The sequence below is a fragment of the Jatropha curcas genome, chromosome 3 (assembly GCF_041381405.1).
Source record: "Jatropha curcas cultivar XTBG-Jc1 chromosome 3, XTBG_Jcur_1.0, whole genome shotgun sequence".
Taxonomy (NCBI): domain Eukaryota; kingdom Viridiplantae; phylum Streptophyta; class Magnoliopsida; order Malpighiales; family Euphorbiaceae; genus Jatropha; species Jatropha curcas.
In genome coordinates this window covers 2855686-2882557 of record NC_143153.1, presented here as the reverse complement: position 1 = coordinate 2882557, position 26872 = coordinate 2855686, and the positions used below count along the sequence as shown (strand labels likewise).

General features: G+C 35.3%; 7 protein-coding genes and 5 non-coding genes across 23 annotated transcripts; 9 read left to right on the top strand and 3 right to left on the bottom strand.

Annotated features, from left to right (window-relative positions):
* The first annotated feature begins 74 nt into the window (after window positions 1-74).
* Window positions 75-2688, top strand: LOC149497346 (putative receptor protein kinase ZmPK1). The gene has a single exon (XM_089718749.1). It carries the CDS (start codon window positions 105-107, stop codon window positions 2556-2558), a length of 2454 nt encoding a protein of 817 aa, XP_089574875.1. The 5' UTR covers window positions 75-104; the 3' UTR covers window positions 2559-2688.
* A 216-nt stretch (window positions 2689-2904) lies between these two features.
* Window positions 2905-3543, top strand: TOM22-V (translocase of outer membrane 22-V). Its single transcript, XM_020683313.3, has one exon. It carries the CDS (start codon window positions 2989-2991, stop codon window positions 3307-3309), a length of 321 nt encoding a protein of 106 aa, XP_020538972.1. The 5' UTR covers window positions 2905-2988; the 3' UTR covers window positions 3310-3543.
* A 3202-nt stretch (window positions 3544-6745) lies between these two features.
* Window positions 6746-8868, bottom strand: PDLP1 (plasmodesmata-located protein 1). Of its 2 annotated transcripts, none has more exons than XM_012229846.4 (2): window positions 7679-8868; window positions 6746-7274 (listed from the first exon to the last, which is right to left on the bottom strand). In XM_012229846.4, the coding sequence occupies exons 1-2, from the start codon at window positions 8433-8435 to the stop codon at window positions 7126-7128; spliced, it is 906 nt and encodes a 301-aa protein (XP_012085236.1). In that variant the 5' UTR covers window positions 8436-8868; the 3' UTR covers window positions 6746-7125. The 2 variants fall into 2 exon arrangements, with proteins under 2 accessions (XP_012085236.1, XP_012085237.1); XM_012229847.4 differs by having other exon boundaries at window positions 7685-8867.
* Window positions 8869-11513: 2645 nt separating this feature from the next.
* Window positions 11514-18002, top strand: SUVR2 (SET-domain containing protein lysine methyltransferase family protein). Of its 10 annotated transcripts, none has more exons than XM_012229850.4 (11): window positions 11607-11664; window positions 11895-11996; window positions 12756-12987; window positions 13075-13101; window positions 13183-13789; window positions 13964-15165; window positions 15393-15667; window positions 15866-15932; window positions 16040-16090; window positions 17294-17390; window positions 17537-18002. In XM_012229850.4, the coding sequence occupies exons 3-11, from the start codon at window positions 12805-12807 to the stop codon at window positions 17557-17559; spliced, it is 2532 nt and encodes an 843-aa protein (XP_012085240.1). In that variant the 5' UTR covers window positions 11607-11664; window positions 11895-11996; window positions 12756-12804; the 3' UTR covers window positions 17560-18002. The 10 variants fall into 10 exon arrangements, with proteins under 10 accessions (XP_012085238.1, XP_012085240.1, XP_020538976.1 ...); XM_020683317.3 differs by having other exon boundaries at window positions 11623-11664; window positions 11895-11975; XM_012229849.3 differs by having other exon boundaries at window positions 11659-11795; window positions 11895-11975.
* Window positions 18003-18200: 198 nt separating this feature from the next.
* Window positions 18201-20732, bottom strand: LOC105644951 (uncharacterized). 2 transcript variants are annotated; one of them, XM_012230459.4, is made up of 2 exons: window positions 20262-20732; window positions 18201-19719 (listed from the first exon to the last, which is right to left on the bottom strand). In XM_012230459.4, the coding sequence occupies exon 2, from the start codon at window positions 19643-19645 to the stop codon at window positions 18305-18307; it is 1341 nt and encodes a 446-aa protein (XP_012085849.1). In that variant the 5' UTR covers window positions 19646-19719; window positions 20262-20732; the 3' UTR covers window positions 18201-18304. The 2 variants fall into 2 exon arrangements, with proteins under 2 accessions (XP_012085849.1, XP_037497779.1); XM_037641851.2 differs by having other exon boundaries at window positions 18201-19858; window positions 20262-20731.
* A 401-nt stretch (window positions 20733-21133) lies between these two features.
* LOC105644487 (Glutathione S-transferase family protein) lies at window positions 21134-23060 on the bottom strand. The gene is made up of 3 exons (XM_012229856.4): window positions 22144-23060; window positions 21554-21803; window positions 21134-21472 (listed from the first exon to the last, which is right to left on the bottom strand). Exons 1-3 carry the CDS (start codon window positions 22956-22958, stop codon window positions 21281-21283), a joined length of 1257 nt encoding a protein of 418 aa, XP_012085246.1. The 5' UTR covers window positions 22959-23060; the 3' UTR covers window positions 21134-21280.
* Window positions 23061-23271: 211 nt separating this feature from the next.
* Window positions 23272-26545, top strand: LOC105644488 (60S ribosomal protein L23). The gene is made up of 4 exons (NM_001306031.1): window positions 23272-23284; window positions 23388-23672; window positions 24301-24342; window positions 26463-26545. The coding sequence occupies exons 1-4, from the start codon at window positions 23272-23274 to the stop codon at window positions 26543-26545; spliced, it is 423 nt and encodes a 140-aa protein (NP_001292960.1).
* On the top strand, window positions 23862-23999 carry LOC119371540 (small nucleolar RNA snoR137). Its single transcript, XR_005179176.1, has one exon. It is a non-coding gene; the product is annotated as a small nucleolar RNA snoR137 (small nucleolar RNA).
* Window positions 24626-24721, top strand: LOC119371543 (small nucleolar RNA snoR69Y). The gene has a single exon (XR_005179179.1). It is a non-coding gene; the product is annotated as a small nucleolar RNA snoR69Y (small nucleolar RNA).
* On the top strand, window positions 25090-25179 carry LOC119371534 (small nucleolar RNA snoR69Y). The gene has a single exon (XR_005179170.2). It is a non-coding gene; the product is annotated as a small nucleolar RNA snoR69Y (small nucleolar RNA).
* LOC119371533 (small nucleolar RNA snoR69Y) lies at window positions 25512-25606 on the top strand. Its single transcript, XR_005179169.1, has one exon. It is a non-coding gene; the product is annotated as a small nucleolar RNA snoR69Y (small nucleolar RNA).
* Window positions 26018-26112, top strand: LOC119371544 (small nucleolar RNA snoR69Y). The gene has a single exon (XR_005179180.2). It is a non-coding gene; the product is annotated as a small nucleolar RNA snoR69Y (small nucleolar RNA).
* Window positions 26546-26872: the final 327 nt, after the last annotated feature.

The following is a 26872-nucleotide window of genomic DNA, read 5'->3' as shown; positions in this document are numbered from 1 at the left end:
AATTATGTTTAGTATTATATATACTAATTTCCGTTTTCACTATCACCTATCACAGGCTTAGCTTCTGATTATTACTCTTCCAACTTTCAACAAGTTCAATATCTATGGATGCCTATATTTTGTTGTTTGTTTGGTCTCAGATTATTCTCATATCATCACTTTTCCCCTCTTCTTCAGTATCTGATTCTTCCTTGAAGGAAGGCTCATCTCTCTCTGTAAATGATATTTTGGTTTCACCAGGTGGAGTTTTCTCTGCTGGATTTTTTCGAATTGGCATCAATGCTTATTGCTTTTCTATATGGTTCAGCAAGCCATCTTGCACTACTGCCGATGATTGCACCATTGTTTGGATGGCCAATCGTAATTTCCCAGTTAATGGGAAAAGCTCAAAGCTATGGCTCCAAAAAACTGGGAATCTTGTCTTAACTGATGGTGGTGATACTGATAAGTCCATTGCTGGGTCTACAGACACCAATTCACTAGCCTTGTCGGAGGTAATCCTGCATGACACTGGCAATCTTGTTCTGCAAACTTTGGAGGGTATTGTTCTATGGCAAAGCTTCAACTCACCAACGGATACCCTTCTTCCCTTGCAACAATTTACCAAAACTATGAAGCTTGTTTCATCAAGAAGCAGAACAAATTTTTCCTCTGGTTTCTACAATCTCTTCTTCAACAATGATAATCTACTTCGTCTTCTATATGATGGTCCAGAGTTTACCAGCATTTATTGGCCAGCCCCCTGGCTTGTTAACTGGGCAACAGACAGATTTCCATACAATAGCAGTAGACTTGCATTTCTTGATGTTTTAGGCAAGTTTACTTCATCTGATAATTTCTCTTTTATAGCAGCAGATTATGGAGTCAAACATTATCAGCGAAGATTAACAATAGATTTTGATGGTAATCTTCGAATGTATAGCCGAGAAGAGAATAGCTCAACTTGGAATGTTTCATGGCAAGCTTTGTCTTCACCTTGCCAGATTGATGGAATTTGTGGACCTAACAGTAATTGCATCTATGATCCATTCTCTGGCAGAAAATGTTCTTGCCTTCCAGGTTATAAGGTAAGGAATCCTGCTGACTGGTCTTATGGTTGTGAACCCATATTCAACAGTCTCTCCTGTGGCAATAATGTCACAGATCAAGTTCGTTTTATTAAGCTCTCTCATGTCAATTTTTATGGATATGACTATGCAGTCTATCCTGGTTACACCTTCGAGATGTGCCAGAAACTGTGTTTGAGTTTGTGCAATTGCAAGGGTTTTCTGTTCAGGTACATTGGAGACTACAGCCTGTGGAATCTATTTTCTGTAATGACAAATATCAAGCCCACTGCTATTCCTACTTTATGCTATCCCAAGTTTTTACTGTTAAATGGGTACCGGTCACCAGGTTATGATGATGATTTCTATCTAAAAGTCCCCAAAACTAGTCCTTTTTCTGACAAGGAACATGTTTCAGGATTAATTGGGTTAAATTGCTCTGATGAAGAAATTGTCAGGCCACTTGACAGAAAATACCCACTTACCAATCAGAATGAGAAATTGCAGTTGCTTCTTTGGTTTGCCACTATTTTAGGAGTAGTTGAGATTATTGGGATCCTTCTTGTTTGGTGTTTCTTGAATAGTTCTTTCCGTCATCAACACTCAAATAATGAATCTGCTGCTCAAGGCTATCAGACAATAACTGGATTCAAAAGATTCACTTATTCTGAGCTGAAAAAAGCAACAGCAAATTTCAAAATGGAAATTGGAAGAGGAGCAGGAGGGATCGTATACAAAGGAACACTATCTGACAATCAGGTTGCAGCAATTAAAATAATTAATTTTGCTGATGATCGAGGAGAAGCTGAATTTTTAGCAGAAGTAAGCGCTATTGGGAAACTTAATCACAAGAACTTAATAGAAATGTGGGGGTATTGTGCAGAAAAAAAGCACAGACTTTTAGTTTACAAGTACATGAAACATGGGTCCTTATCAGAAAATCTTTCCTCTACAACTCTTGATTGGCAAAAGAGATTCCAAATTGCCATAGGCACAGCAAGAGCACTTGCTTATCTCCATGAAGAGTGCTTGGAATGGGTTTTACATTGTGATGTGAAGCCTGAAAACATATTATTAGACTCTAAATACCAGCCAAAGGTGTCAGATTTTGGATTATCAAAGCTACTAAATAGAGAAGATAAAAATCCAAGCTTCTCAAGAATGAGAGGAACTAGAGGTTACATGGCTCCTGAATGGGTTTTGAAACTACCCATTACTTCAAAAGTTGATGTTTACAGCTATGGCATTGTTGTTTTGGAGATGGTGACAGGGAAGAGTCCAACAATGGAAGAAAAGACAGGATTGGCGACATGGGTAAGAGAGAAGAAAAATGGAGGCGAGTCATGGATTGAAGAGATTTTAGACGCAAAATTGGTAGGAGAATATGATAGAGACGAGGTGGAAATTGTTGTGACATTGGCTCTGCAATGTGTGGAAGAAGACAAAGATTCAAGACCCGCCATGAGCAAAGTCGTTGAGACTCTTCTGCACAACTGTCAACACTATCTCTAGCTTGGCTAGTCATGGAGAGGAACCTAACTAAACTTTGGCCTTATCTCAGGATTTTTCTCTTTTTAATTTTCTGGCCTCGTAGAATTCTGTTTGATTTGTGTAAATTAATGGATGATTTTCTTTTAATTCCTTTTTTTTTTTTTTTGAAAGATTTTAGTAATTTAATGAGATATGCCAAAGTTGAAAAAAATTATAAATTATTTCTAAAAAAAAGAAAAAAATTACAAATTTATTTCTTAATTTTCTTAACCTGTAGCCAATCCTGTTTACACATTAATTTTTTTTAAAATGGACCGTACGGTACAAGACTACAAGTCACGACAAGTACAAAAACAGCAGCGTTTAATTACTGTTTTACAAACCCTCATCATCGCTCTTGAGAATCCTCCTAACATAAAATTTTAACGCTTGACGCTTCTGTTAAACACTGATGGCGTCGCAATCGAGAAAGGGCGGAGTATCGCTGCCGGCGAAGCGAGCGTCCAAGTCGCAAGCAGAGCCCACTATCCTCGCCAAGTTCACCAACTCCGAAATCGTCGCGAAAGGCAAGCAAGTTGCCAGCGACACCGTTTTCGTCACCAAGAAACTCCTTCAGAGCACCGGAAAAGCCGCTTGGATTGCTGGAACCACCTTCTTAATCCTGGTGGTGCCTCTTATTATCGAGATGGATCGCGAGCAGCAATTGACTGAACTCGAGATCCAGCAACAAAGCCTCCTTGGAGCCCCGCCCGTTGGCCTGCCCCAAAAGTAAAACAATAGTGAATTGGGTCAGGTTAGAGATACTCTTATTGTTATGTGATTTGTAGTATCTATTTTTAAGGATTGAGATTTTTGAGCTACATTAATCCATTGTTGTTTGGTCCCTTTTAGTTTTGTAGGTTTTGCTTTCAATGCGCAACGTAAAATGGATTTTTGCGATTTACAACATGTTTGTGAGATTTTTTGCTGTTAGTTTCTGATTATTAAGATCCTCTTTTTGGGCAAATCTATGAATGCTGCTTTTTGCTTGTTATTTTTTCGTGGAGGATGGTTAATTTGGATACAAAGGGGAATGAAGTTAACGTATCATTGATTAAATTGGAAACTTTGTCACATTAGCGAACCATATTTGAAGTCGATGTGTTTATATAACAAAATGTCGGATATGCAGTTATTTCAGTTGATGATTTCTTGTTTATCCCTTGGTTAGAATTTGAAATGTGGGTGTTGTGGATGCTGGAAGGTGTGATTAGCTGACATTTATGGGATTAAAGCTCCCTGAGTTGGTATTTGAGTAACATATATATAGTTTACGAGAAAATTTTGTTAAGTCCTAGTTTGGTTGTTCTTGAACCAAGTGAAGATGACTAGATGAGTTCTTGATTTAGGGAATGCAGCTTAAAGCAATTTTTTATGTTCTCTTACAAGGATTCATAGTCATGTGTAATGTGAAAGGTTGGAATGCTTATTTTGTGAGATAAAATTTCTTTTTAGGCAAGTTGGGGTTACCCTTTGTTTGGGAGAATATACAGATATAGACACATTGTCGCGCACATGGCACACCTGTGTTTTCATTTTGAAGAAGCTGGGTTGTCATTATTAGACTGACTGGTTTGCTGTTTGAAGATTGATAATGTTACAATTTATTTAATTAATTGTTTGGAGTGAAAATTGTAATTTTTGTTCTGTAATGTAAAGCCTGCTGTTACAACAGGTCTGCTTGTGGGATTATGTAGCAGTGTGTGTTTAGCTTGAGTGTTTAAGTGACATAAGCATGGTTTATAGGTAGAAGCTAAGTGTGGTTAAGGTATAAGCTATAATCTGTTTTTGTACCTCATATAATGTAGTTAACTCTATATAAGCACTAAAATAATTTGAAGGTTCATTTTACAGAACCGTTCTCTTTATTGTAAATTAGTTTCATGAACTACCAATTCTCAACATTGTCATTTTGTATCTGGAAATATGTGTTTAATGGTTAAATGGTGCCTTTTAGTAGCTTTTGCTCAAGGATTTGGTTTGTTTTTAAGATTAGTTCAGGCCTGCAATAAAACTTCGATTCTGAATGGTGAAATATGAGGGGAGTACCCCTGGCCATGCCAATATAGATAATCTACTCAATAAGGTTACACGAAGGTACAGATTGAAAGATAATGATCCATTGATGTAGGAATAACTTTACCAGCCAGCTTACAAATGCTTTATGGTGGGCAAATTCAAACAAATGTTGAGTTTTAGGGTTTAGATTTTTAGATAAGGAGAAAGAAGAGTTGGGAATTAAAGTTGCCCTAATTGGAGAGAGAAAAAGGACATCGGAGAGAGAAAAAGGACAGAAATAGAGGCTGTAAATAGTATACAAGGTCTGTAGTATGAGAGGATCCAATTTAGAAAATATCAAACTTGAGTACATAGAATACCTGATGAGTGCATAGTAGTGTTAACGTGGTTTTTGTCCATGTTACAAAGTTATATTACAAGACACTTGTTAGGCAAAAGCTTATTGATCCAAATTAATTAGCAAAATTATATGATCGGCGCTCATCCAATACTAAAATGTTGAACTTGCTTATGCTAGGTAATAATACTAAAATGGGATTTCAAAGACCTTTAAAAGAAATTGAAGCACTAGGTTATCTTGTCATCATATAAACATATAAAAAAGTAAAGTAGAAGACTGTTAATTACCTGCTATGGCTTTTATTTGATAAGCTACTGCTGTGGAATTCATCCTATGTGATTTTAATTCTTCACTGGGATTTGGAAAATCCTCTGCCCTGACATGTTTTAAGTTTCTAAAACTAAATTGTCATTAGCTTCACTTGTTAGACCTGCAATTTTTGGTGAAGGTATTTTCAGTTGATCGGTTTGGTGTATTAGTTCTTACAAATAAGCATCAAAAGTTCCTTCATTTTGCGGTGGGACAGGCAATTTGGTTAGTAGTTATTTGACAAGTTTTGTTATTGCATATCTTATACTTGGCAAAGAATAAAATAACCAGTGGGAAATCTACATTGGAGAATTGATAATTTGTGTGTCAATTGAATATAATGTCCATGTCAACTTTCAAAATTGAGGAATTCAATTTGTGCAAGGTAATTTCTGAAACTAATTGCAATTTGCAAAACACACTTCTTTAGATTCCTTTGGTGTAGTGATGATAAAGACACGTTACTAGCACATTTTAGGCTATTAATTGGATGTACAATCTATTTGAATCTTCTTTATTTGCCTTGTAATAAAGAAAGAAAATAGAAACTTTATACGTGTTTCTTCTAGCTTAGCTATTAAGAATACAATAGTTTGCAATATTTAATTTTGAAAAAGTGAAAAAGAGTTTGACAACAGGAAAAGTTATGCAACTAAATTGGATTATGCTCAACCATTTTCACATGAGAAGAAATTCTATTAAGTGAAAGTTAGGGTTTAACTAGACCTATTCATGGTCCGACTGCAAATTTCGATTTCTCGAGAAAGAGTGAGTCAGATAAATCAAGCTTATGTTCAAATTAAATCCATGAACAGCTCTAGACTTAACCAACAATTTCAAAAGTGATTAGGAGTATATGATTCCAGTCTACTCGATGATTTCATATTTAGTTTGAAAATTTGGGTTTATATCAAATAATTTGAGATTGGGTTTGTAAAATTGATCTCTTAAATTGAAAATATCAACATTTTCTTTTTAATAATAAAGTTGAAATTTCTAAAATCAATTCATTTGGCATTATTAGATAATATCAAATTAAAGGCCAAAGTGACACCTGGAAAGATGGACCCAAAATCTACATGACAATCGATTAGGATTTGAGTACAGCAATTATGCTGTACAGAAATTTCAGTCTCAAGAACACAAAAGCACTGCCTTTTGTTCCAGAAAGCAGCACATGCATGTGGCAAAGGAATGCCACCACTGCATAATTTCAACTATTTCTAATCTTCTATTTAAAGCTTTTATTTTTTTAATTATTAAATAATAATTTTCTCTTGTGCCTAATTACATAAATAAATAATACTAATAAGCAACAATTCAATGGGTTAGGCCAGCAATTTATACAATAATGTAAAGAAGTAGTCCAATTCATGAAAATGTTACTGGAAAGAGCATATGATATTTGTATATTTTCATTATTTAAAAAAAAACTATTATATAATAAATTTGTAATTCTATGAAACAAAGCTTAGAATAAAGTTAATACCACTAAGTGCTATTGATTAAGTATTGATTCATTTCAGTATTGAAAAGGAAGTGCCAAATAAAGTTAAAAATGCATATGCAAACAAGGGACATAATATACATAAATCCTTTCACTTTCTCTAATAAAATCCTGCCCTAACTTTGCTTTTCGGTTGTTTTTTTCTTCTTTCCACAAAAACTAGACCCACATCCACCACTAACGTTGGAACCTTCAAAACCCACTGATAATCATATAGTCTGCACAAAATCACAAGAACAAATTTCCATGTATATATCTATATATATATATATAACACTAAAACTAAAAATTTTCTGGTTTTTTCCTTTTTTCAGTACAAAGATAAAAGCTGGTATGAAGATTGAGGAATGGAGAATGGAAATGGAAAGAACGAGTCAATTCCAACTATCATATTTACTGCTCTTGCGCTTCTTCAATAAAGACCTAACAAACATCAAACAGACAATTAGAAACCCCAAAGCTGCTACTCCTCCAACTGCAATGGCCACTGTTCTTTGTGTATGTTGCTTTGTCCCTACTACTTCTGCAAAAACAACATCAATAGCATTTAAAATTTTGACCTAATCACAAAACAGAAACAACCCCACCTATCTACCTTGCTCTTTAAAATTCAATTTTTTTGGTTCAATTAGTTATAAATTGATTGGGGTTTGAATTTTATTACCATTAAATCAAAATTCAATTCTTTTTTTCTTAAAGAAAGTAATCAGGCTGGATTGAAGTTCAAGAATCTGCTACCATTAAAGCAAAGCTTAAAGTCTTTTTTTTTTTTTTTTTTTTTTTTTCTAATATTAAGAAGCAGGAAAGAAAGTAGATATAATGGTTTATACTATTAGAGTTAGAATCTAAAGTGAAACATAGAAGATAATATATTTTATAGGAGTATAATATGAAAAGAGAATGCAAAAGAGAGAGATATTTGTCTACCTTTACCTGATGCTGAATTAATAGTAGGTACTCCATTTGGGTAGTAACTATAGCTAATAAAGCACTTATGGAGATACACTTGCCCAGAAATTGAATCACCACACTGATCTTTCACATTCTGCACAGCACTCTTTACACAATCCCCACAATCACCGCTTGATAAATCACCTTCACATTGCCCTAAAACATAAATTGTCTGATAATTCCCAGTATAAAACCCATTTTTGATTCCATTCACCAATGAATCAAAAGCAGTGCTTCTCATCTCTTCAAATCCAGACTCACTAGCTTGCTTTGACCCACAAACCTTGTATAGCAACTGAGTACCTGAAGTCTGCTTAAACCCAACAATCTCATAACTTAAATAACACCCATTTAATTGAACCCTAGCTGCTATGACTTCACCACAAAGTTTTTTAACCATATCTGGAATTTTGTTGACACATGAATAGCACTGATTGGTTGTTAGATCTCCTCTGCATTGATATAGCCCTATAATGGCATTTTGGCCATCACCATAAGTTGTTGTGGAGAAACTTTTCTGTGATGATTGTGAAACCAAAGAAACCAAAAGGTTTTTTAAGTTTTGAGAGAAAATACCAGATGGGTCCTGGGTTTTCTGCTCTGCACAACCCTTAAAGATCAAATCAGTGTAATCAGTAGCAGCACTGGTGGGTAATACAAAAAACCCAAAAATGTTTAGCAAAGTCAGAGGAACAAATAGAATAGAAAGATGAAATCTTTTTGGTAAACCCATATGTGAAAAAGATTGAATTTTTAGTTCAAGCCATGAAAGAAGGGGGGAGGGGGGTTTTAGAGGACTTGATGGAGTTGTGGAGGGGGGTTTTGTCTGAAATCAAGAAAAAGTGAACTGGTTTAGTTATATAGGGCGGTTTGAGTTGTCCTTGAAGAAGAAGTAGCTTTGTGGGAGTGGTTTTGTTTTGTGTTATTTTGTAGCTTTCACTGCTTTTAATTTCTTTATTCTAAATAATTTTGAACAATAATCATTAAGGAACTAGTGATTGGGATTGGAAAAATAATTGTAATTCCTTTACTGAAGGTGATTGCAAGGAGATCAATAAGTGGCTTCCTGATCATGGAAAGTTCCTGTAAACTAAAAAAAGAATATGATCAGATCTGATTCTTCCGCAGTGCAAATTTTGGAGTTTAGCTTGCTGTTTTGATTTTGACCAGTACTTCTGTTTTGACTGCAACAAATGATCACTGGCTCTGGCTCCGGCCCTCACAAGGATCGCATGATCTAAATTTTTCAATAGCAAAAAAGAAAATGGATTTTGCTTATTTCTTCCTTTTGTACCTTTTTTTCTTCTGATATTTACATTTTTCCATGTCTTGATCAACTAATACTTGAATATTTTGGATGTCCCAACAAGTATCCTACACCTTAGAGGTGAGCGCCCTGTGTTTTGCTGCAATTAAGAAAAATTTTCAAATAAAATAATAAACTAGTCACATGACCGCACGATATAAGGAATAAAAAAAATTTATGGATTCACTATTACATTCTTAAATTTTAATGTAATTATTTATTTGTATTAATTAAATTCCGATACGATAAGAAATTTGTAATTCATTTAACATTACAAAGTTCAGATGAGTAGTTCAAAAGTTTCTATTATTAATTACATTATTAGAAAAACTAGCTCAAAAGATTTAGTTTTATTAGTGAGAAAAAATTTAATTGTGTTTTTAATTTTATTAATTATTGAAAAAAACCGCATTAATATTATTAAAAATATTAATTTTACCTCTATTAATGTTCAAATGAAAAAAAAAAAAAAAAAAGTGTCAAACGAGCACTTAAAGCTCTAATTGTATGCCTTGTCAGCTTCTAAATTTCTATTTTTATATATTTATTTATATAAATTGTGGTTTGAATAATTTTCAATTTAAATCAAATCATTTAATCAATAAAATCTACCTAAACCAAACCGCAAAAAGCAATTTGACATGCTTTTTGCAGTTTGGTATTATTAAAAATACTTTAAGAAATTATATTAGTTATAAATTATAACGAAAATATTAATGAATAATTCATTAATGCAATAAAAAATTTAAAAATCTAAATAAAGTCTTAGTAATTAAAATTATTTAAGTTAGAAAAAACCGAAAGATTCATTTGTGTTTAATACTGTAAAATCAGTATAATAGTTTAGAAATTTAAAGTAGTGATAATGAGTTTATTTTCAGTTTTAATTTTTCCAAAATACAATTTTGATATTTTTAGTCTTGATACGAATTAATGAATAAATAAAATTTCAATTACTGGCAATTTGCGGAATGCAAAATCAATCATAACATATGTAGTATTTTGACTGAAGATATTCAATTTTATGTAATTTGTAAAAAAAAAATGATATTAAAATTTTAAATTTTAATTTTTAATTTTATTACACATTGTCATAAATTAAAGAAAATCATTAAATAATATTATTTTTCTTTTTTTTCTTTGAGCTTTGTCCTTCCAAAGCCCAGAATAGGCCCAGGATATTTCGTGCAGCTCCTGAGATGAGATGCATGTTTGGTGGCCCAAAGATTTTAAAAATTCTAATCTTATTGGGCCTTGGAGTTTTAGGTTTGCTTGTTTGCTTTGAAGTCAGTCCACTAAATACATATTGCTAAGCAAGACGCGATTTCTTCTATTTTTAGAATAAGGATATTTAAATAATATTTAATATTATTTTTTCATTAATATAATTTTGCTTATCGGGAATTTGACATGCCAACTAAACACACAGGTTTTCTAGAAAATAAGTCATTTTAAACCAAGCCAAGCCTTAACTTGACCCATAACGGCCCATGGCTATTAATATAGGCCCACCCAAGGTCCTCCCATATAGGGGTAGCCACAGTTGAATTTTTTTAAATTGGAACCGAACCGAAAATTAACGATTTCGATTACGGTTTGAAATCAAATGGTTACGGTTTTGATTTCAGTTTTTTAACAGTTTGAAATTGATAGTTCCGACCGGTTCTTTGATTAATTTTCTGGCGAATCACATAATGATAAAATCAAACATTAGAGATTTTTTTTTTTTTGTTGAAAATTTAAAATTTAAATATTTATGAAATAATTTTTAGAAAAAACTTCAAGAAAAAATTAATAAAAAGACTTAATTTATTTGTTTAAAAAAAAACTTGAACTTTTTTTTTTTAGAAAAAAAGGTTTAAACTTAATTTATTTTTTTTAGAAAAAGTCTTGAATTTATTTTTTTTTTTAAATGAAAAGAGGGTATTTATAGTAAATATAAAACATCAACTTTTCACAAATAGTTATTTATAGTAAACCTAAAAAATAAATTTTTTACAAATACCTTAAAATTAGTTGTTATATAGCTGTTAGAAGGGTTAATTTGCAATTTTCACAAAAATATTTGTAAAAATAAAAAAAAATAATTGTTGAAACTAGATGAAACCATCAATTCGAACCATTGAAAACATCAATTATAACCGGTTGAAAAAACCGACGGTTTCAGCCAATTTCGGCTCGTTCTTGGAACCGCTGGTTCTCGGTTTCACGGTTCCTCAAAAGAAATTGAAACCGAGAACCGCCGGTTCACGGTTCCTCAAAAGAAATTGGAACCAAACCACAAATCTCCGGTTCCAATTTCAGTTCAAACCGATTTTGATTCCTCACAGTTTCGATTTCGATTCCTCACGGTTCCGGTTTCTCCGGTTCCAAAAACCGTAATATGACACCCCTACACTCATCTTCACTGCCTTTGGTTGGGCAATTTTCCGCACGCGCCGTCGGAACAAAAAAATTTCCTTTCAAACCACTTTCAGGTTACTTATACGCGCTTCTCCTAGCGTGTGACTAACCCGTAGATACCGATGGGGTAAAATACTGACTCTCTAGTCTACTGTCTACCCCCGCTCTCCAGCGGAGTTGTCATTTTATTTTTTAACCCTCTCTCTGTGCCCTATATTTCACTGTCTCACTTCGCTTCACTCCCCTGTTGCCGGTAAGCGTTTTTTCAAATTTATCTCTCTGTCCGACTACTTTGTATTCCGATCAATCGAATCATTCGTTCGCTGCTTTTATTTTATTTACATTTCGAGTCTGCTTTGATCATTTTAGGTTTTTCTTTTCTAGGTACATTGTGCTTGTTTAGGACACTTTGGACCTTTAATTTTTTTTTTTTTTTTGGTTTCTTTTTCTTTTTTAACTTATAATTTTTGTTTGGGTGCTAAGAAATGTAGGAAACTGAAGATGTAATAAGGGAATGAAACTGCATGTCGATAAGGAAGTAGTCTCTTCGGTTTTATTAGACTGGTGAATAGTTATAAAGCCTTGGTAAAGTAGAAGCAATTGCTGAAAGAGCTGAGTTTGAGTATTTTGTTTTTTCTTATATTTAATAGTGTTATTCGTTTGGGTTTGATAGAAGCTGACTGGTTGAAAGCGTTGTTCAAGAAACTTTGTTATTTTATTTTCTTTAATATGAGTTCTGACCTGAATTGGTATTTGTGTGATTTTTAACTTGAATATTGGTAGTTTATGTATCTAATTATCTATCTTCACATGTATTTGGTATCTGCTTTGTTGATTTTTGAAGCATCTAGTGGGTTTTTATGGTACTTTAACTCACAATTGGTGACCACCCCATTTTCTATTTCTTCATAGGTTCAGACGTTCTTGTGCTCTTAATGTTTCCACATGGAAGATGTATTCTGTGAAACTAATGAAGCCTTAGTTGTGTTCCTTTTTCAATAGGTTGTTGGAGTCTTGGAGATTTAGCTTATGCCTGTATTTAGTGGATGGTTTGTTTTACTCGGTGCTTTCTTTTCTTTTTTAATGTTCTTTTTGGCTGGTGGTCGCATGCTGATCTTAAGTGTGATTTCACTAGTTCTGGAGCATTTTTTCCCCTCGACAGGATTTCACTCAAAGTAACTGAATCAAAATACATAAATTTTGCTTTTGCTGCTGTTTCTGATTTTTAAAAAAGGTTTATTTTGTAATTATCTGCTAGATGGTTTATAAGTTTACCTAGAAATGTGTTTGGACTTCTGTCATACTCTTGTTAATCACCACCTATTGTGATGTGGGAATATGCAGGAACTTCTGATGTTGGAGAGCTTCTTGCAAGCAAATTTACTGTTCAATAATGGCACCAAATCCCAGAGTTACGAAGGCCTTTCGTGCAATGAAGGCTATCGGAATAACTGAAAATAAGGTGAAACCAGTTTTAAAAAGGCTTTTGAAATTATATGATAAGAATTGGGAACTAATTGAAGAAGAAAATTATAGAGTTCTTGCTGATGCCATATTTGATGAGGATGATTCTCAGGTGCAATTCGCTTTTCTTATCTTTTTTTTTAATTATAATTATTGTTTCCTTCCTCTTATTCTGATTATTTTCATTTGATATTAATAGGTACCAGAGGATAAGGAGAATGCTAATGTAAGTAATTTTGTATTTTATGTTCCTTTTCTTCACCTTTCTGCCTGTATATAATCTGACAAGTCTGTACTTGATTATTAGGGAGAGAATTTTGGTGAAGAACCTGAGGTGCATGATGAACCTGAGCGGCCATTAAAACGATTGCGATTAAGAGGCCAAGAAGGGCAGCCTTCTTCATCTCTTAATAACTCCAGTCCTGGGGTGGGTGGACCTTCATTAAAGAAGCCTAAATTGGAGAATGAAGAGCCGCTAGGCAAACATTCTTTGCCGCAATCACAAGACATGAGAAAGTCACAACCTGGACCTGTTTCACCCCAGAATCATACTAGAAACATGGGAAAGCAACCAGCATCACCTATCCATTTGGGAGCAAATGCAAGCTCTAATGCATCTTCGGAAAGAACTTTGCCTTCTGATTCTCAGTCGCCTCAGGTGCGGCATTCATACAAAGGAAAAGAACCATTAATACCACAGGTTTCTCCCAGAGAGAAGAGACCTATTATGGAGAGACCGTCTCATGCAGTGCGGTTCAAAGATCCTGTAATGGATCCAGGCAGTGTACGATTGCCCAAACAAAAGGCACCTGATTCTCATGCTTTGATCATTCCTAAAGATGAGCCATTTACTGATGACTTTCCTCCTGATAACTTACCGTGTTATGAGGCTCCTATTGCAGTTATCCGACCAGGTAAATCAATTTTATCTGTTGAACCAATAATAATGAGGGTAATGTTTTGAATTTGAGGTTCTTACATTACATGATGCTGCAAGGGTTCAGTCTGTTACCCTCACTTTGTTGAAGGTTGAAGCTGCAATTTGCAATGTTCAATGTGTGGAATGATATATTGTTTAATTTTTGCAGATTCGTCTGGAAAAGGAGATAATGTAGTTAGAAGTGTTTCAACAGGAAAGCCAGATGATCAGGACCCTCGAGCATCCCATTTTGGAGCAGAAGAAGATAGAAGTGATAACATTCCAGTTTCATCAAATGAGACAAGAACCAATTCTGAACTTGCAGCTGTTCTAGAGGAATCTCCAGCTAATCTAGAGATTGCCTCCTCATCATTGGGAGAGGTGAAGATTTCTTTGAGCTGCAACTCTATGATTGGAAGACCAAATTTTCATATGCCTAGTCAAGATGAACTTCTGAAATCAATGCAGGAGAAATGTCTCCGGTCATATAAAATTTTAGATCCTAACTTTTCTGTCATGCAAATGCTGAAAGATATGTGTGAGTGCTTCCTGGATTTGGCAACTGATTCCTCTCATGAATCGCAGGAAAGTTTACCGAATGTATCACCAACTGTCAGTGCTTTGAAGAGATCAACTGCTTGCAGTGCTTTGGGTCTTGGGGGCATTGGAGGAAGTAATTGTATGCCAGTCAAATTTTCAAATGGTTCAGTTGATATCCATGGCTTTTATGAGATGGCTGCACATCAATTTCCAAAGCAGCTACAACCTTTCAGTGAGGACACAGAAAACAACAGAGGAATAGAATTGAGAGATTCGGAATCACGTAGTTTAGTGGTCGTTCCACAGCATGAGTTCACTTCTGAGGAGCTAAGATCTCTTATTGACTTCAATGACATAACCAAGGGAGAAGAACTAATTGAAATCTCATGGTTAAATGAAATCAACAATGACTGCCCTTCATCTTTTTACTACATAACTCAGAACCTTGTTTATCAAAATGCTCTTGTGAAATTCACTCTTGCTCAAATTAAGGTTGAAGATTGCTGTCCTACCTGTATTGGGGATTGCCTTTCCTCAAGCACAGTTTGTGTTTGCGCCAGTGAAACTGGGGACCAGTTTGCATACACATCAGAAGGCCTCATCAGGGAGGATTTCTTAGAAGACTGTATCTCTATGACCCGTGATCCTCCGCGACAATGCCTTTCCTACTGTAAAGCTTGCCCTCTTGAAAGGTCAAAAAATGACGAAATCTTAGAACCATGCAAGGGTCACTTGAAGAGGAAATACATAAAAGAATGTTGGAGTAAATGTGCGTGCCATAAGCGTTGTGGCAATCGAGTTGTACAGCGAGGTATAAGGTGCAAATTGCAGGTATGAATTTGGTCATACATTTCTACTTCTCTGAAGTTTTTCACTAGTGGATATTTGAGATTTCTAGTAGTTGATAAGTATGATACTGTAATCTATTGTAGGGATCCATATGTAGATGCTATTTGGCATTTGCAATGCACAAAGACACAATAATCATTCCTAAGAATTTGTGTACCTCCTGTCAGTTTCATGTGCATCTTCCCGAACTAATTGATTGTGTGCATCAGGTTTTCTTTACACCCGAAGGAAAGGGATGGGGTCTTAGAACCCTAGAAAAGCTGCCAAAAGGGGCATTTGTGTGTGAGTTCATCGGAGAAATACTAACCAATAAAGAGTTGCATGAAAGGAACACGCAAAGGACAAGAGGCAACAGTGGTGATCGGCATACTTATCCAGTTATACTGGATGCATATTGGTGCTTGAAAGGAGCTTTGAAGGAGGAAGAAGCTCTTTGTTTGGATGCATCCTTTTACGGGAATGTTGCTAGGTTTATCAATCATAGGTAACTTTGTAGAGCTTTGCATGTTGTTTCGGATCCCTGTGACTCTACTTGTTCCTTTTGTGCTTCTCAAACTTTTACTTGGTTTTCCTCGTGATTCACATACAATGAAAACGCGGTGCAATTCATCTGTTTTCTGGAAAGAAAAACTTCTCTTGCAGCTATATTGACTGCTTCTGATAAATTATTTTCATGTGCTAGATGCCTTGATGCAAATCTGATCGAGATCCCGGTTAAGATGGAGACCCCTGATCATCATTATTATCATGTATGGATTTCCTAACATGTTTATATTTTTTGCTACCATTTTCCATTTGTGGCTGAACATTGTTCTGTTCTCAATGTCAAATCTTATAAGGAATAATATTTTTGCAGCTTGCCTTCTTCACAACAAGAGAAGTGAATGCCTTGGAAGAGCTAACTTGGGTGGGCAATAGTATATTTGAGATTCTTATTTTCATGATTCTGCTTACTTTTGCATCTGTTGCTCTTCCATCATCTTATTTTACTGTTCAACTATGTCGTGAATGGAATAATGGGTCACATTTGCTATGTTATGTTTCTTGATACCATTATCACCTTTTCATCTGAACTGCTGTGAAATTTCAAATTTCTGATTCAAGGAGCTGATATGGCTGAATTTTTCTGTCCTTTTGGCTGTTATCAGTGTTGTTTCATTAGATTCTGAGTGATTGGAACTGATCCTCCTTGTTTAATGCGTTGCCTTTTGGGGGGACATTTTGCCTTGGGTTGCACCCATCATTCATACCCTATGTTTACTTCTGAACACGTATCTTCCTGAACCGTGTATTTAAATTTGTGCAAGAATGTTTATGTTGCCATTTGACCTAGTTAGACAATTGACCTCAACCTTCTGAAGGTACGATCAACTTATAATATCGGGCATAATAGTAATAAGAAGGATAAAGTAATCATTAGGTTGCTAGTGGAACCATTATTTTAGACACTCAGAATCATATATCATTAGCTATTTTACCCGGTCTGGAACTGGCTGAAGTTGTCTAGGAGCAGTAAGCTGAATTGGCAGAAAAAAAATGTAAATATGATGATCATATATTTCATGGCTTCGGCTGAGAGATGTAAAGAGTAATTCTGCCACCTAATCAAATTGATATTTCCAGTTTTGAAGCTGGGAAATTCCTAAAGTAATTAATCATTTATTGTACATGGTCTCTTGTTTTTCTTAAATATTGCTTAGCCACTGTCAAGTCTTCACTTGGAACTTCATTAGCCATCAAGCACGCTTTCCAGTTTTCATTATGAAAAAGAACAGGTTCTCAGCAGACCAAATTATTTCACTCCTTAAGCTTCTCCTCGGTCATGGCAGTTATGTTATAGTCCTCATAACTTCTCTGATTAGGATGCTATTTTTTTAAGTACGCCCATTTGATTTGAAATATATGCTTTCGTGCATGATATTTAGATAAACACAAAATGACTATTGTTTTCTTTAGACGTGTAATCTGCTTGTGTCATTAACTATCCTGTGCCATCTATTTCAACATATTTTATCAAGTCCATACCTGTTTCCAGTTGATTTGTAGATGTAATAGCCCCATGAGGATTTCTTTTGGTCATTTTCTGAATCAATATCTACTGCATTTATAGGATTATGGTATCGACTTCGATGACAATGATCATCCGGTTGAGCTGTTCCGGTGCCTATGTGGTAGCAAGTTCTGCAGGAACATGAAACGTCCAAGTAGTAAGTTCGTTCGAATCTTTATGATGCTTATGGTTGGGCAATTAAGAGAACTTCCCTTTTCCCTTAAATGTTGTACACAGCTAATTTCTACTGGATCACTTGAATACTCCAATAACCCTAACTAATCATTTCATTTTGCTATGCAGGGTCTAAGTCTGCATTAAGATGATCAGATAAACAGTGGTTCTAATGTTTTGCAAAATGATCTCTCCCTTGTTGAGGAGGAAAAGTTTATGGAGTGGATTTTGCTTAACCTCTATTGGTTCTAGTAACTTTATTATGAACTCGCGCACACGGGTATTCTGTAAGACCTGGGCGCCATTTTGCACTGCAACCTAAATCTGTAAGGAATATATGTACATAAACAGAAATCATATTGCCCGTTGATGTATTTGGTCCCCTTTTTCTTTTTGGTTTAGGATGAGGGAGGGGAAAGTTGGATTTTGAAAAGTTAGTTTTATGCTCCTTTCTTCTGTCTTTGCCTTGTAATGAATGATAAATGGAAGACCCAAGTTATGCTGCGAATAGCAGTACTTCTTTAAACACTTCAGATATGCTGAAAGGCAAATGGCTATTTTGGGGATTTGAATGAAAGGTTCACAAATTGAATTTGATCTGTGTCAAATAAATTCTTCACCTGCTTTCATGGTATCTATATTGAAGGAATATTAGTTCAAAATTCAGGTCAAAGCCAGTACAAAGTAGGATTTTAAGTCTAGGGACAATTGCAGAAGTATGATCAATTCAAGGTCAGAGTAATCAACTTATACATACAAGTACCCCCAACAGAAAAACAAATCTCAAAACAAATTAATGAAAGTCTAGTATGTGATTATGAAAATTTTAATTGCTATAAAATAAAATTTTCAAAAAATGATAAGAAAAATAAAAGCATTACAAAAGCTTTTTCTCCTCTAGTCTACTTGAGTTCCATCATCATTCATCGAGTGAATAGTGTCATTACCCTTTGATCGCAGCATCCTCTTCTTGTTCAGTAATTGAGTCCTAGCCTTGTTCAATGGAGAATTTGGAGACATTGTCATCTTCTTCACTAGCTGCTTCGCATCATTGCTCATGAACGGTAACAGAGAACCATCTTTCTGTTGAACTTTGGGTTTGAAGAAGCGAACAGTAATTTCTTCTCTGTCTGGTGTGTAATGAACATTCCCTGTGGAATCCTTCCCTTTCGGTGTAAACTCAAAAATGGTATGCAAGTTTTCATTCCTTCTCATGTGCTTGACAAATCCCTCTTCTCCAAGAAATCTCTTCACAAAATTCAGCTGTATTCTACGAGACCATGTAGAAAACTTCAGTTTATCTTTACCAATCTTTACACTCTTTTCCAACAATTCGCCAGCCTCGAAAAATTTCAAAACATCATCAATCTCCGCCTCTTCTTCTTCTCCATCTTCACTTGCTTTTATGGATTGGCACCTCAGTTTCTCTGATATATCATCCTTCAATGCTTGTTTATTCGCATTGGTTAATTCCTTTGCTTCAGTTGAGAACTTCTCAAGGCAGTCGATCTCAAATATCAAAGCCAGTGCTTCGGCAGCTGCTAAATAGACAGATAGTTCGCTCTCCATTAATAAATTTGACAAACAAGAAATTGAATCTTGCCAATTTTTATGGTTTAGCCTCCATCCTTCAATAGTAGTAAGAAGAAAGGACCAGGTGGAAATTGCTGCAGCTAAGACATCTGTTGAGTGCTTATGACAAGAATCTGGCTTAAGGAATTTCCATATGATCAGCATAACTGATTCAGTTTCATCAGGATCTTTTGCACAAAAAACACCAACAATCCCTAAACAATCTAAACTGTTTAACTTCTTGGAGCCAGATTCAAGAACCTGCGAAAGTACAGGAACTGAATCTTGATATACCTCATGTGCAAGACCTTCATCTTCAAGAATTATTGCCAGCAGACCAATTACTTTCAATGCAAGTTCAAGTTCCATGGCAGACCCTTTCTTTAAGCAGGACAAGCACTGATACAACAATGTAGCGGAATTCTTCTCGACAAACTCAGTCCGTAGTTCCATAGTTAGTTCCTGTACAATTGCAGAGAGTGCTTCTCCTCTTTTTGATTTCCCCTTTTCGGATAATTCAATCAAATAATCCTCTAGTTTTCGACGTGAGCTCCTAAAACTCTCACTTCCATCACTATCAGTAATAACAACGCCTTTTCGACCGCTTATGGAGCTACCCGTTCGCCCATTGCTTGGCTTCCCTTTGGAACTACTACACATATTCATCTTGTCAGGGCTATTCGTCAAGGAATGAACTTTGAACGATCTTTCGTGTATCTTGGAGTTATATATGAGAAAACCTAAACACAAAGATGTTTATTGCTAATTAAGAAGCTAAAGCAAAGCACTTTTATCCTGGTTTTCCCTTAGTTTACATGAATTCAAGTGAATGAAGGATTTCACGGTAGCTTTGCGATATATAATTACATAAATTTCCACCTAACGAAAAAAGGGATAAAAAAAAAAAAAATTGAACTTTAGCCAATTTATAATTATATTCAAAAACTTCTAAAATACAAGGTTGTATATATCTAAACCTTACCATCAAAATTGAAGAAAAAAAAAAGTATATTTGTGATGTTAATATAAAATTAAAATTTTAATTAAAAGGAAAAATCTTTTCTTTCTCTCCCCTTCTCCCCCACGGTCTATCCTCCATTTGAGACAAAATATCAAACACCTAATGTGCAAAAATGCACTGACCTATATGACAATAAAACCCAGAAAAAATCTACCCCAAGACAACCAAAATCATATGCCTGAAACAAATACAAGCATATATATACGAGAGAAACAGAAAGTGCTCATTTTCCAATGATTTCTAAAATCATGTGAAACATACCCTTCAAGTTCAAAAAAAGACGATATTCTTCAGCATTTTCACTTCCCCCTAATTATTTCTCCTTAATGCAGGTGGTTTTGGAGAAAAAAAGAGGGATATGATTGTGGAAGTTGGTGGCTGTTGGGAATTAAGGACGGAGATGTGTGTGTATATAAGCAAAAGGAAAGGGGTTGGGAAGCCGTAGGTGTGCAAATAAAAGGTTATTGATGGGGTGCCATGTACTTACAAAATTTATGAAATTTAAATTTTAGAACTTTAAAAGAGGAATGTTAGCTGTAATACCTCATTTAAGCTATCGACTAACAAGTATTTTCCTATTAATTGAAATAAGTTATTATTTTTGAAAGCAGTAACTTCTTCCTGTTAAACTAGACAACCAATTAATTTAAATAAAGGAGTTATAAAAATAGTATATTTCGTTTAGATTGTACGTTTTGATAAGTAACAGGTTACCATAAAACCAGAAATAAAAGAAAGAACTAACCGTAATAACCATGTTTTCTATGCCAACGTTTATGTTGTTCTTGTCTCAAACACAGTTAACCTTTTTTTTTTTCCCAGTAAAAAAGAAATGGTTAAGATTTTCTTTTTTGGCGTGCACCAAAAGTTTTTTTTTTCAGTCTTTATATACAAGTGAATTTTCTCTATACACAATGCTCTGTCTATTTTGAGGTACTATTAGGTGCTGAAATGAAAACCTCTCCCAAGTGAATTTTCTCTATACACAAGGCCCCAAATTGAACCCAGATCACTTGCTTACGAGTTTGATTAAGAGGTAGATGAGTTTTCATTGAACGTAGACATAATTTCTTCTTCCTGTGTTTCAAGATATGAGATTGAAATGAATCTGTCAAGCTAAAAATTCGACAAAATTTCGAACATATGGAAGACAATGTACTATTAAAAATTCAGTTCGTAATCATCTATAATTCTTCTTTCACAAAATCCAAGTTGTGGAAAAAGTGAAAAACATATTGACACAGACAAAATTTAAGTTACAGGGTACCATTGGTAGCCAATTAAGAAACATAAACCTGCTCTGTTTTGTCTATACATGACAGTGATTCCCTATTGTGAGGTGCAGAAAGGGCTTCATGCTCGCATCCAGAAGGTATCACCGGACGAATACTGCCCGGATTCAATGGAAATAGTATTTTGTAATAACCGTCCATAATTGCAGAAAAATTGCAAGTTTCTGCAACTTTTGGTATCTGAAAATTAACAAAGACCAAGATAAGCAAACCAATATAGCAATTGCTACCTTCCAATAACTAACACAAATACTCTATTACCTGATATATTTCGCGCATATATCCATGAAGATTGGAGTACTCAACCAGCTTCCTCTTGGTGCATTTGAATAGAATATTATATACAAGATCAAACCTAATTAATGTGGTAAACAAGCAAATATCTGCGTGTGTGATTGTGTCTCCACATAAGTACCGTGAAGTAGACAAGTAATTATCTACCATGTCTAACGTACTAAATAGATCATTCACTGCTCTATCATATGCCTCCTGACTCTGAGCAAATCCACATCTGCAAATATCCAAATAAGGCAAGTTAGTGCGGTTGGGATTTGTCATCTTCTCCTCTAATCAGGGGAGAAGCCAGCAATTTAAATTAAAAGGGCAAGACTTTAACATCAGAACACATTAAAATAAGGGGCTTGGATTCTGGGATTCATTGTAAATTGTTAAACTTTTGATCTTTGATGATCAAACACATCTTCATTCAAACTGCATTTGATTTAAGGCAATCTGCGATTGAAACTAGAGAGTCCCTCTCATAAAAAAACATCATTTCATTTCAGCTCTTTTATGTATATGATCAATAACAATGCAAATTCTAATATGAGAAATCAAGTGTAGAACTTTACCTGTAAACACCATTATTTATGTTAGGATATATCACTTGATTCCATTCCTCAATCTTTCCCTTCACTGAATTTGGGGAAAGATCCAAATCCGGATTGCGAGCGAACCCATTTAAGCCCGAATTGAAGAATTCAATTATATCATAGCTTTCATTGCATACAACCTCCTTTCTTTCTGTATCCCATAGCATTGGCACCGTAGCTCGCCCGTTATAGCCTGCTTTCCTCAACCCATAAACCTCCTTCAAAGTCCTGCATCCATTTACATTATCCTTACCCGGGACAAGGGTGTCCTTATCCGTGTTCCGAGTATTCTGAAATTCCCAAGAACCGTCCTGCCCCGGCGCTGCAACCGATACTGGAATTGCATCTTCTAGGCCTTTAAGAGCTCTTACTATAAGGGTTCGGTGGGCCCACGGGCAAGGCAGGCCCACGTAGAGGTGCAAAGTTGTTTGATTTTGGCGGGAATGATATTGAGAATTGGGATTTCGATCGAGGCGGAACTTGGAAGCCGGTCTAGAGTATCCACCGGAGGAATCTGATGGCGCCAGCTGGGACATCATGACTTGCCAAGTGGAGTTCCATGCTGTACGGACGGCGGAAATGAGGAGTCCTGGTGGCAGGGATGGGCCCCAAAGTAGCTTAGTGACGGCGGCGAGGAGGTCTTTAGAGATCGGTGGCACTGGCTGTGGAGTATTGTTCAAGGACATTTTAGGGCGGAAGTGGAATTTCTTATGCTTGGATCTGACTGCGATGGTGGTGGAGGCGGTGGCTGGGATAGTCGGAAAATGGGAGCATAGGAGGGAAGTGCAGTACATGGTCTAGTTCTGTACAGTGAGTCGGAAAATGGAAGCATAGGAGGGAAGTGCAGTACATGGTCTAGTTCTGTACAGTGAGTCCGTTTATCAGCATTACAGTTGCATACCCGCGAAAAAGGATTTATTAAAAAGGTAAATTGGATGATTGACGAATTTAAGAGTAAAACGGCGCCGTAATGGATATATGTTGTTTACTCATTAAGACGGTGTCGTGTGATGCCAAATACTCCAAAACCCTAGTGCAATTCTAGTTTCGCGATCTATAAATAGACTCCCTATCTCGTTTCACAGACGACGCAGGGAGCCGATCAAAATGTCGAAGCGAGGTAAAGAAAAAGCTCTCATTTAATTGTAGTTTCTGCTATTTTCACATATGCCAAACACGAAAGCTATTGATTACTAACTTTTGTTCTTGTTATTATTTTTTAGGAAGGGGAGGATCTGCTGGGAACAAGTTCAGGATGTCACTGGGTCTGCCAGTGGCGGCGACGGTGAACTGCGCCGACAACACAGGAGCGAAGAATCTGTACATCATTTCAGTGAAAGGAATTAAGGGCCGCCTTAACCGTTTGCCATCGGCTTGCGTTGGAGACATGGTTATGGCAACTGTGAAGAAAGGGAAGCCAGATCTTAGGAAGAAGGTGATGCCAGCTGTCATTGTTAGGCAGCGCAAGCCCTGGCGTAGAAAGGATGGTGTATACATGTATTTTGAAGGTTTGCTTCACTTTCTTATGCAATTTAGTTAGTTGTTGTTCGTTTTATTTGCTTATTTGCTTGATTTTAGATACAGTTTGTTTGTGTTCGATAGATTCTGTATTTTAAATGGAATGAGGATAGAGAATATTGTAGAGATTGAGAATCCTCTCACTGTATTTGTTCTTATGAATTAATTTTGTAGTATCAGTTGCTTCTTTAATAATAGAGTGGCCATTGAACAATTATTAGTCACTTTTAAATCTGGAGCATATATAAAGTGAATGCCAGTTTTAAACAGCATAATTTGCTTCCTCAGAATTGTGCTACCTGTCTCCTGGTAAATTTCTTTCCTGTATGCTAGTTGTTCTGTTGTACCCATGTTCTCGGCAAGTTAACTATCCTTGACTTTGTTTTCTAATGTGCCATGTTTAATGATTCAATGGATTGGTACTTTTTTTGGCCCTTATTGGCATTTTTTCTTCAAATCCATTAGTCATCTTGCTTTCAGATTTTGTACATAATTATTCTTGCTGGTATGAATTGCATGTTTAATTTTGTGATGTTCCTTTTGTTGGGTAATTTTCCTTTTACTTTGTTTGGCTTTTTAAAATTTATAGTTTCTAATAGTGGCTTGTTTTTTCTGCAGATAATGCTGGTGTGATTGTGAATCCCAAGGGAGAAATGAAAGGTAATGAATTTTCTGAATCATGATAATTTGAGGCATGGAGTTTTGAACTGGCTAAATAGAACCAAGCTGTCTAAGTATTATTTTTCAGCACTTTAAGCATTTGGGTTTCTTTTGGATTGGTTCAGAGTGCGTGTAGAAGAATAAGACAAATGAGTTATATATAATAATATAATTCGGCAGAAATTTTTGGGGTATGGTTGGAAATACGAGACGATTCAACTCTAAACTAGCTGCTATTGGGATGGTTGTCTAGACCAACATCTTTCTCTCCCTATTTTTCTCTTTTGGCTAGGATGATAAATATTTTAATCCCAGCTCATTATGAGACCTTTTTCAAGGTCTGGGAATTGAATTATCCAACATTTATCTGAGCCTTTATTGATTTGTCATTTTCTATTTTGGAATTATTGTGGAACTTCGTTATTTCACGGTGACATAAATGATGGATGCATTTGTTTTGAACTTTCTAAATAGAACCGAGCTGTCTTAGGATTATTTTTCAGCTCTCCAAGCTTTTGGTCTTATTTTGGTTTGGTTCAGAGTTTATGTTAAAGAATCAAAACAAATTGAATTATATAATTGAGCAGAAATTTTTGGGATAAGGTTGGAAATACTGGACAATTCAACTCTAAGCTAGCTGCTATTTGCATGGTTTGTTTAGAGCAACATCTTTTCTCCCTTATTTTTTCTCTTTTGGCTTTTCATCTCTCTCCCTCACTTTCTCTTTTGGCTCCTTATCTTTTCTATTTTGGCTATGATGACAATGTTATAATCCCAGCTCTATGAGACCTTAAGGTCTGGGAATTGACTTTATCCAACATTTATCTGAGCTTTTATTGATTTGTCATTTTCTGTTTCGGAATTATGGTGGAACTTTGTTATATCAGGGCAACATAGATGATGGATGCTTTTGTTTTGAACTTTCCAAATAGAACTAAGCTGTCTTGAGATTATTTTTCGGCTAGCATTTGGTCTTATTATTGTTTGGTTCAGAGTTTATATAATTCAGCAGAAATTTTAGTCATAAGGTTGGAAATACTGGACAATTCAACGCTTATTTAGCTGCTGTCTGCATGGTTTGTTTAGAGCAACATCTTTCTCTCCCTTATTTTCTCTTTTGGCTCCTCATCTTTCTCTCCCTCACTTTTTCTCTTTTGGCTCTTTTTTTTTTTGGGCTATGATGACAATGTTATAATCCCAGCTCTATGAGACCTTTTTCAAGGTCTGGGAATTGACTTTGTCCAGCATTTGTCTGAGCTTTTATTGATTTGTGATTTTCTATTTTGGAATTATGGTGGAACTTTGTTTATTAAGGGTGACATAGATGATGGACGCATTTGTTTTGAACTTTCTAAATAGAACCAAGTTGTCTTAGGATTATTTTCAGCTCTCGGTGCATTTGGTCTTGTTTTGGTTTGGTTCAGAGTTTAAATAAAAGAATCAAAACAAATTGAATTATATAATTCAGCAGAAATTTTAGGGATATGGTTGGAAATGCTAGACGATTCAACTCTAAGCTAGCTGCTATTTGCATGGTTGTTCAGACCAACATCTTTCTCTCCCCCATTTTTTTCTCTTTTGCCTCCTTCATCTTTCTCTCCCTTACTTTTCCTCTTTTGGCTCCTTCTTCTTTCTCTCCCTCACTTTTTCTCTTTTGGCTCCTCATTTTCTCTATTTTGGCTAGGATGACAAATGTTATAATCCCAGCTCTATGAGACCTTTTTCAAGGTCTGGGAATTGACTTTATCCAACATTTATCTGAGCTTTTATTGATTTGTCATTTTCTTGTTTTGGAATTATTATGGAACTTTGTTATGTCAGAGTAACATAGATGATGGATGCATTTGTCGTGAATTCAACTTTTTTTTTTTTTTTTTCTGTATTTGGAAGTTAAAGGTGAACTAAAAGATGTTACTGTTTTACAGAATAACTTGATAGTTCCATTCAATGTGACACCTGTAATTAGTGAGAGTTTAAAATTTATGGAAGCCATTGTTTTCCCTTGGCAAGGTCATGGTTGTTTCATAACTTAAATATAAGAGTGTTTGATGGCATATTTTCTCGTCTTGCTTTAATAATATGTGTTCATGATTTTTCTCTGTTTGTTTTCATGATTGTAGGTTCTGCTATCACTGGACCCATTGGGAAAGAGTGCGCTGACTTGTGGCCAAGAATTGCTAGTGCTGCCAATGCTATCGTCTGAGATTTGAAGAAATTCAATTGATATCATTTTGTAGTGTGTTTTTGACCTTAGGATGTATGATGCCCTGGAAGTATTATTTTGCTTGTGTGCTTTTCGGCTAGGACAGGATGGAATATGTTCAGATTTCTTTACTAAATTTATGTTGGTATTTTTCCCTCAGTTTTTTTTTTTAATATATGATTACTTCACTAGTTCACCATCTTCAAATTCTTGCTTTTGACCATTACGTGCAATTGTTGCTTATAACATCTGTTCAAATTCTAATCTTTTATACAGTTAACTCTTTAAAAGTAAATTCATTGGTAAACCCTTGTCTATCCCTGCCAG

Coding starts and splice junctions, on each gene's coding strand:
- LOC149497346 (XM_089718749.1), top strand. CDS start 105: ATGGATGCCTATATTTTGTTGTTTGTTTGGTCTCAGATTATTCTCATA.
- TOM22-V (XM_020683313.3), top strand. CDS start 2,989: ATGGCGTCGCAATCGAGAAAGGGCGGAGTATCGCTGCCGGCGAAGCGA.
- PDLP1 (XM_012229846.4), bottom strand. CDS start 8,435: ATGGGTTTACCAAAAAGATTTCATCTTTCTATTCTATTTGTTCCTCTG. Junction 7,275..7,678: donor TAATTCAGCATCAGGTAAAG/GTAGACAAATAT, acceptor TTGTTTTTGCAG/AAGTAGTAGGGACAAAGCAA.
- SUVR2 (XM_012229848.4), top strand. CDS start 12,805: ATGGCACCAAATCCCAGAGTTACGAAGGCCTTTCGTGCAATGAAGGCT. Junction 12,988..13,074: donor TTGATGAGGATGATTCTCAG/GTGCAATTCGCT, acceptor TGATATTAATAG/GTACCAGAGGATAAGGAGAA. Junction 15,933..16,039: donor CTGATCATCATTATTATCAT/GTATGGATTTCC, acceptor ATATTTTTGCAG/CTTGCCTTCTTCACAACAAG.
- LOC105644951 (XM_012230459.4), bottom strand. CDS start 19,645: ATGAATATGTGTAGTAGTTCCAAAGGGAAGCCAAGCAATGGGCGAACG.
- LOC105644487 (XM_012229856.4), bottom strand. CDS start 22,958: ATGTACTGCACTTCCCTCCTATGCTCCCATTTTCCGACTATCCCAGCC. Junction 21,804..22,143: donor ATAAATAATGGTGTTTACAG/GTAAAGTTCTAC, acceptor GGATATTTGCAG/ATGTGGATTTGCTCAGAGTC. Junction 21,473..21,553: donor ATATGCGCGAAATATATCAG/GTAATAGAGTAT, acceptor GTTAATTTTCAG/ATACCAAAAGTTGCAGAAAC.
- LOC105644488 (NM_001306031.1), top strand. Junction 23,673..24,300: donor TGTATACATGTATTTTGAAG/GTTTGCTTCACT, acceptor TTTTTTCTGCAG/ATAATGCTGGTGTGATTGTG. Junction 24,343..26,462: donor TCCCAAGGGAGAAATGAAAG/GTAATGAATTTT, acceptor TCATGATTGTAG/GTTCTGCTATCACTGGACCC.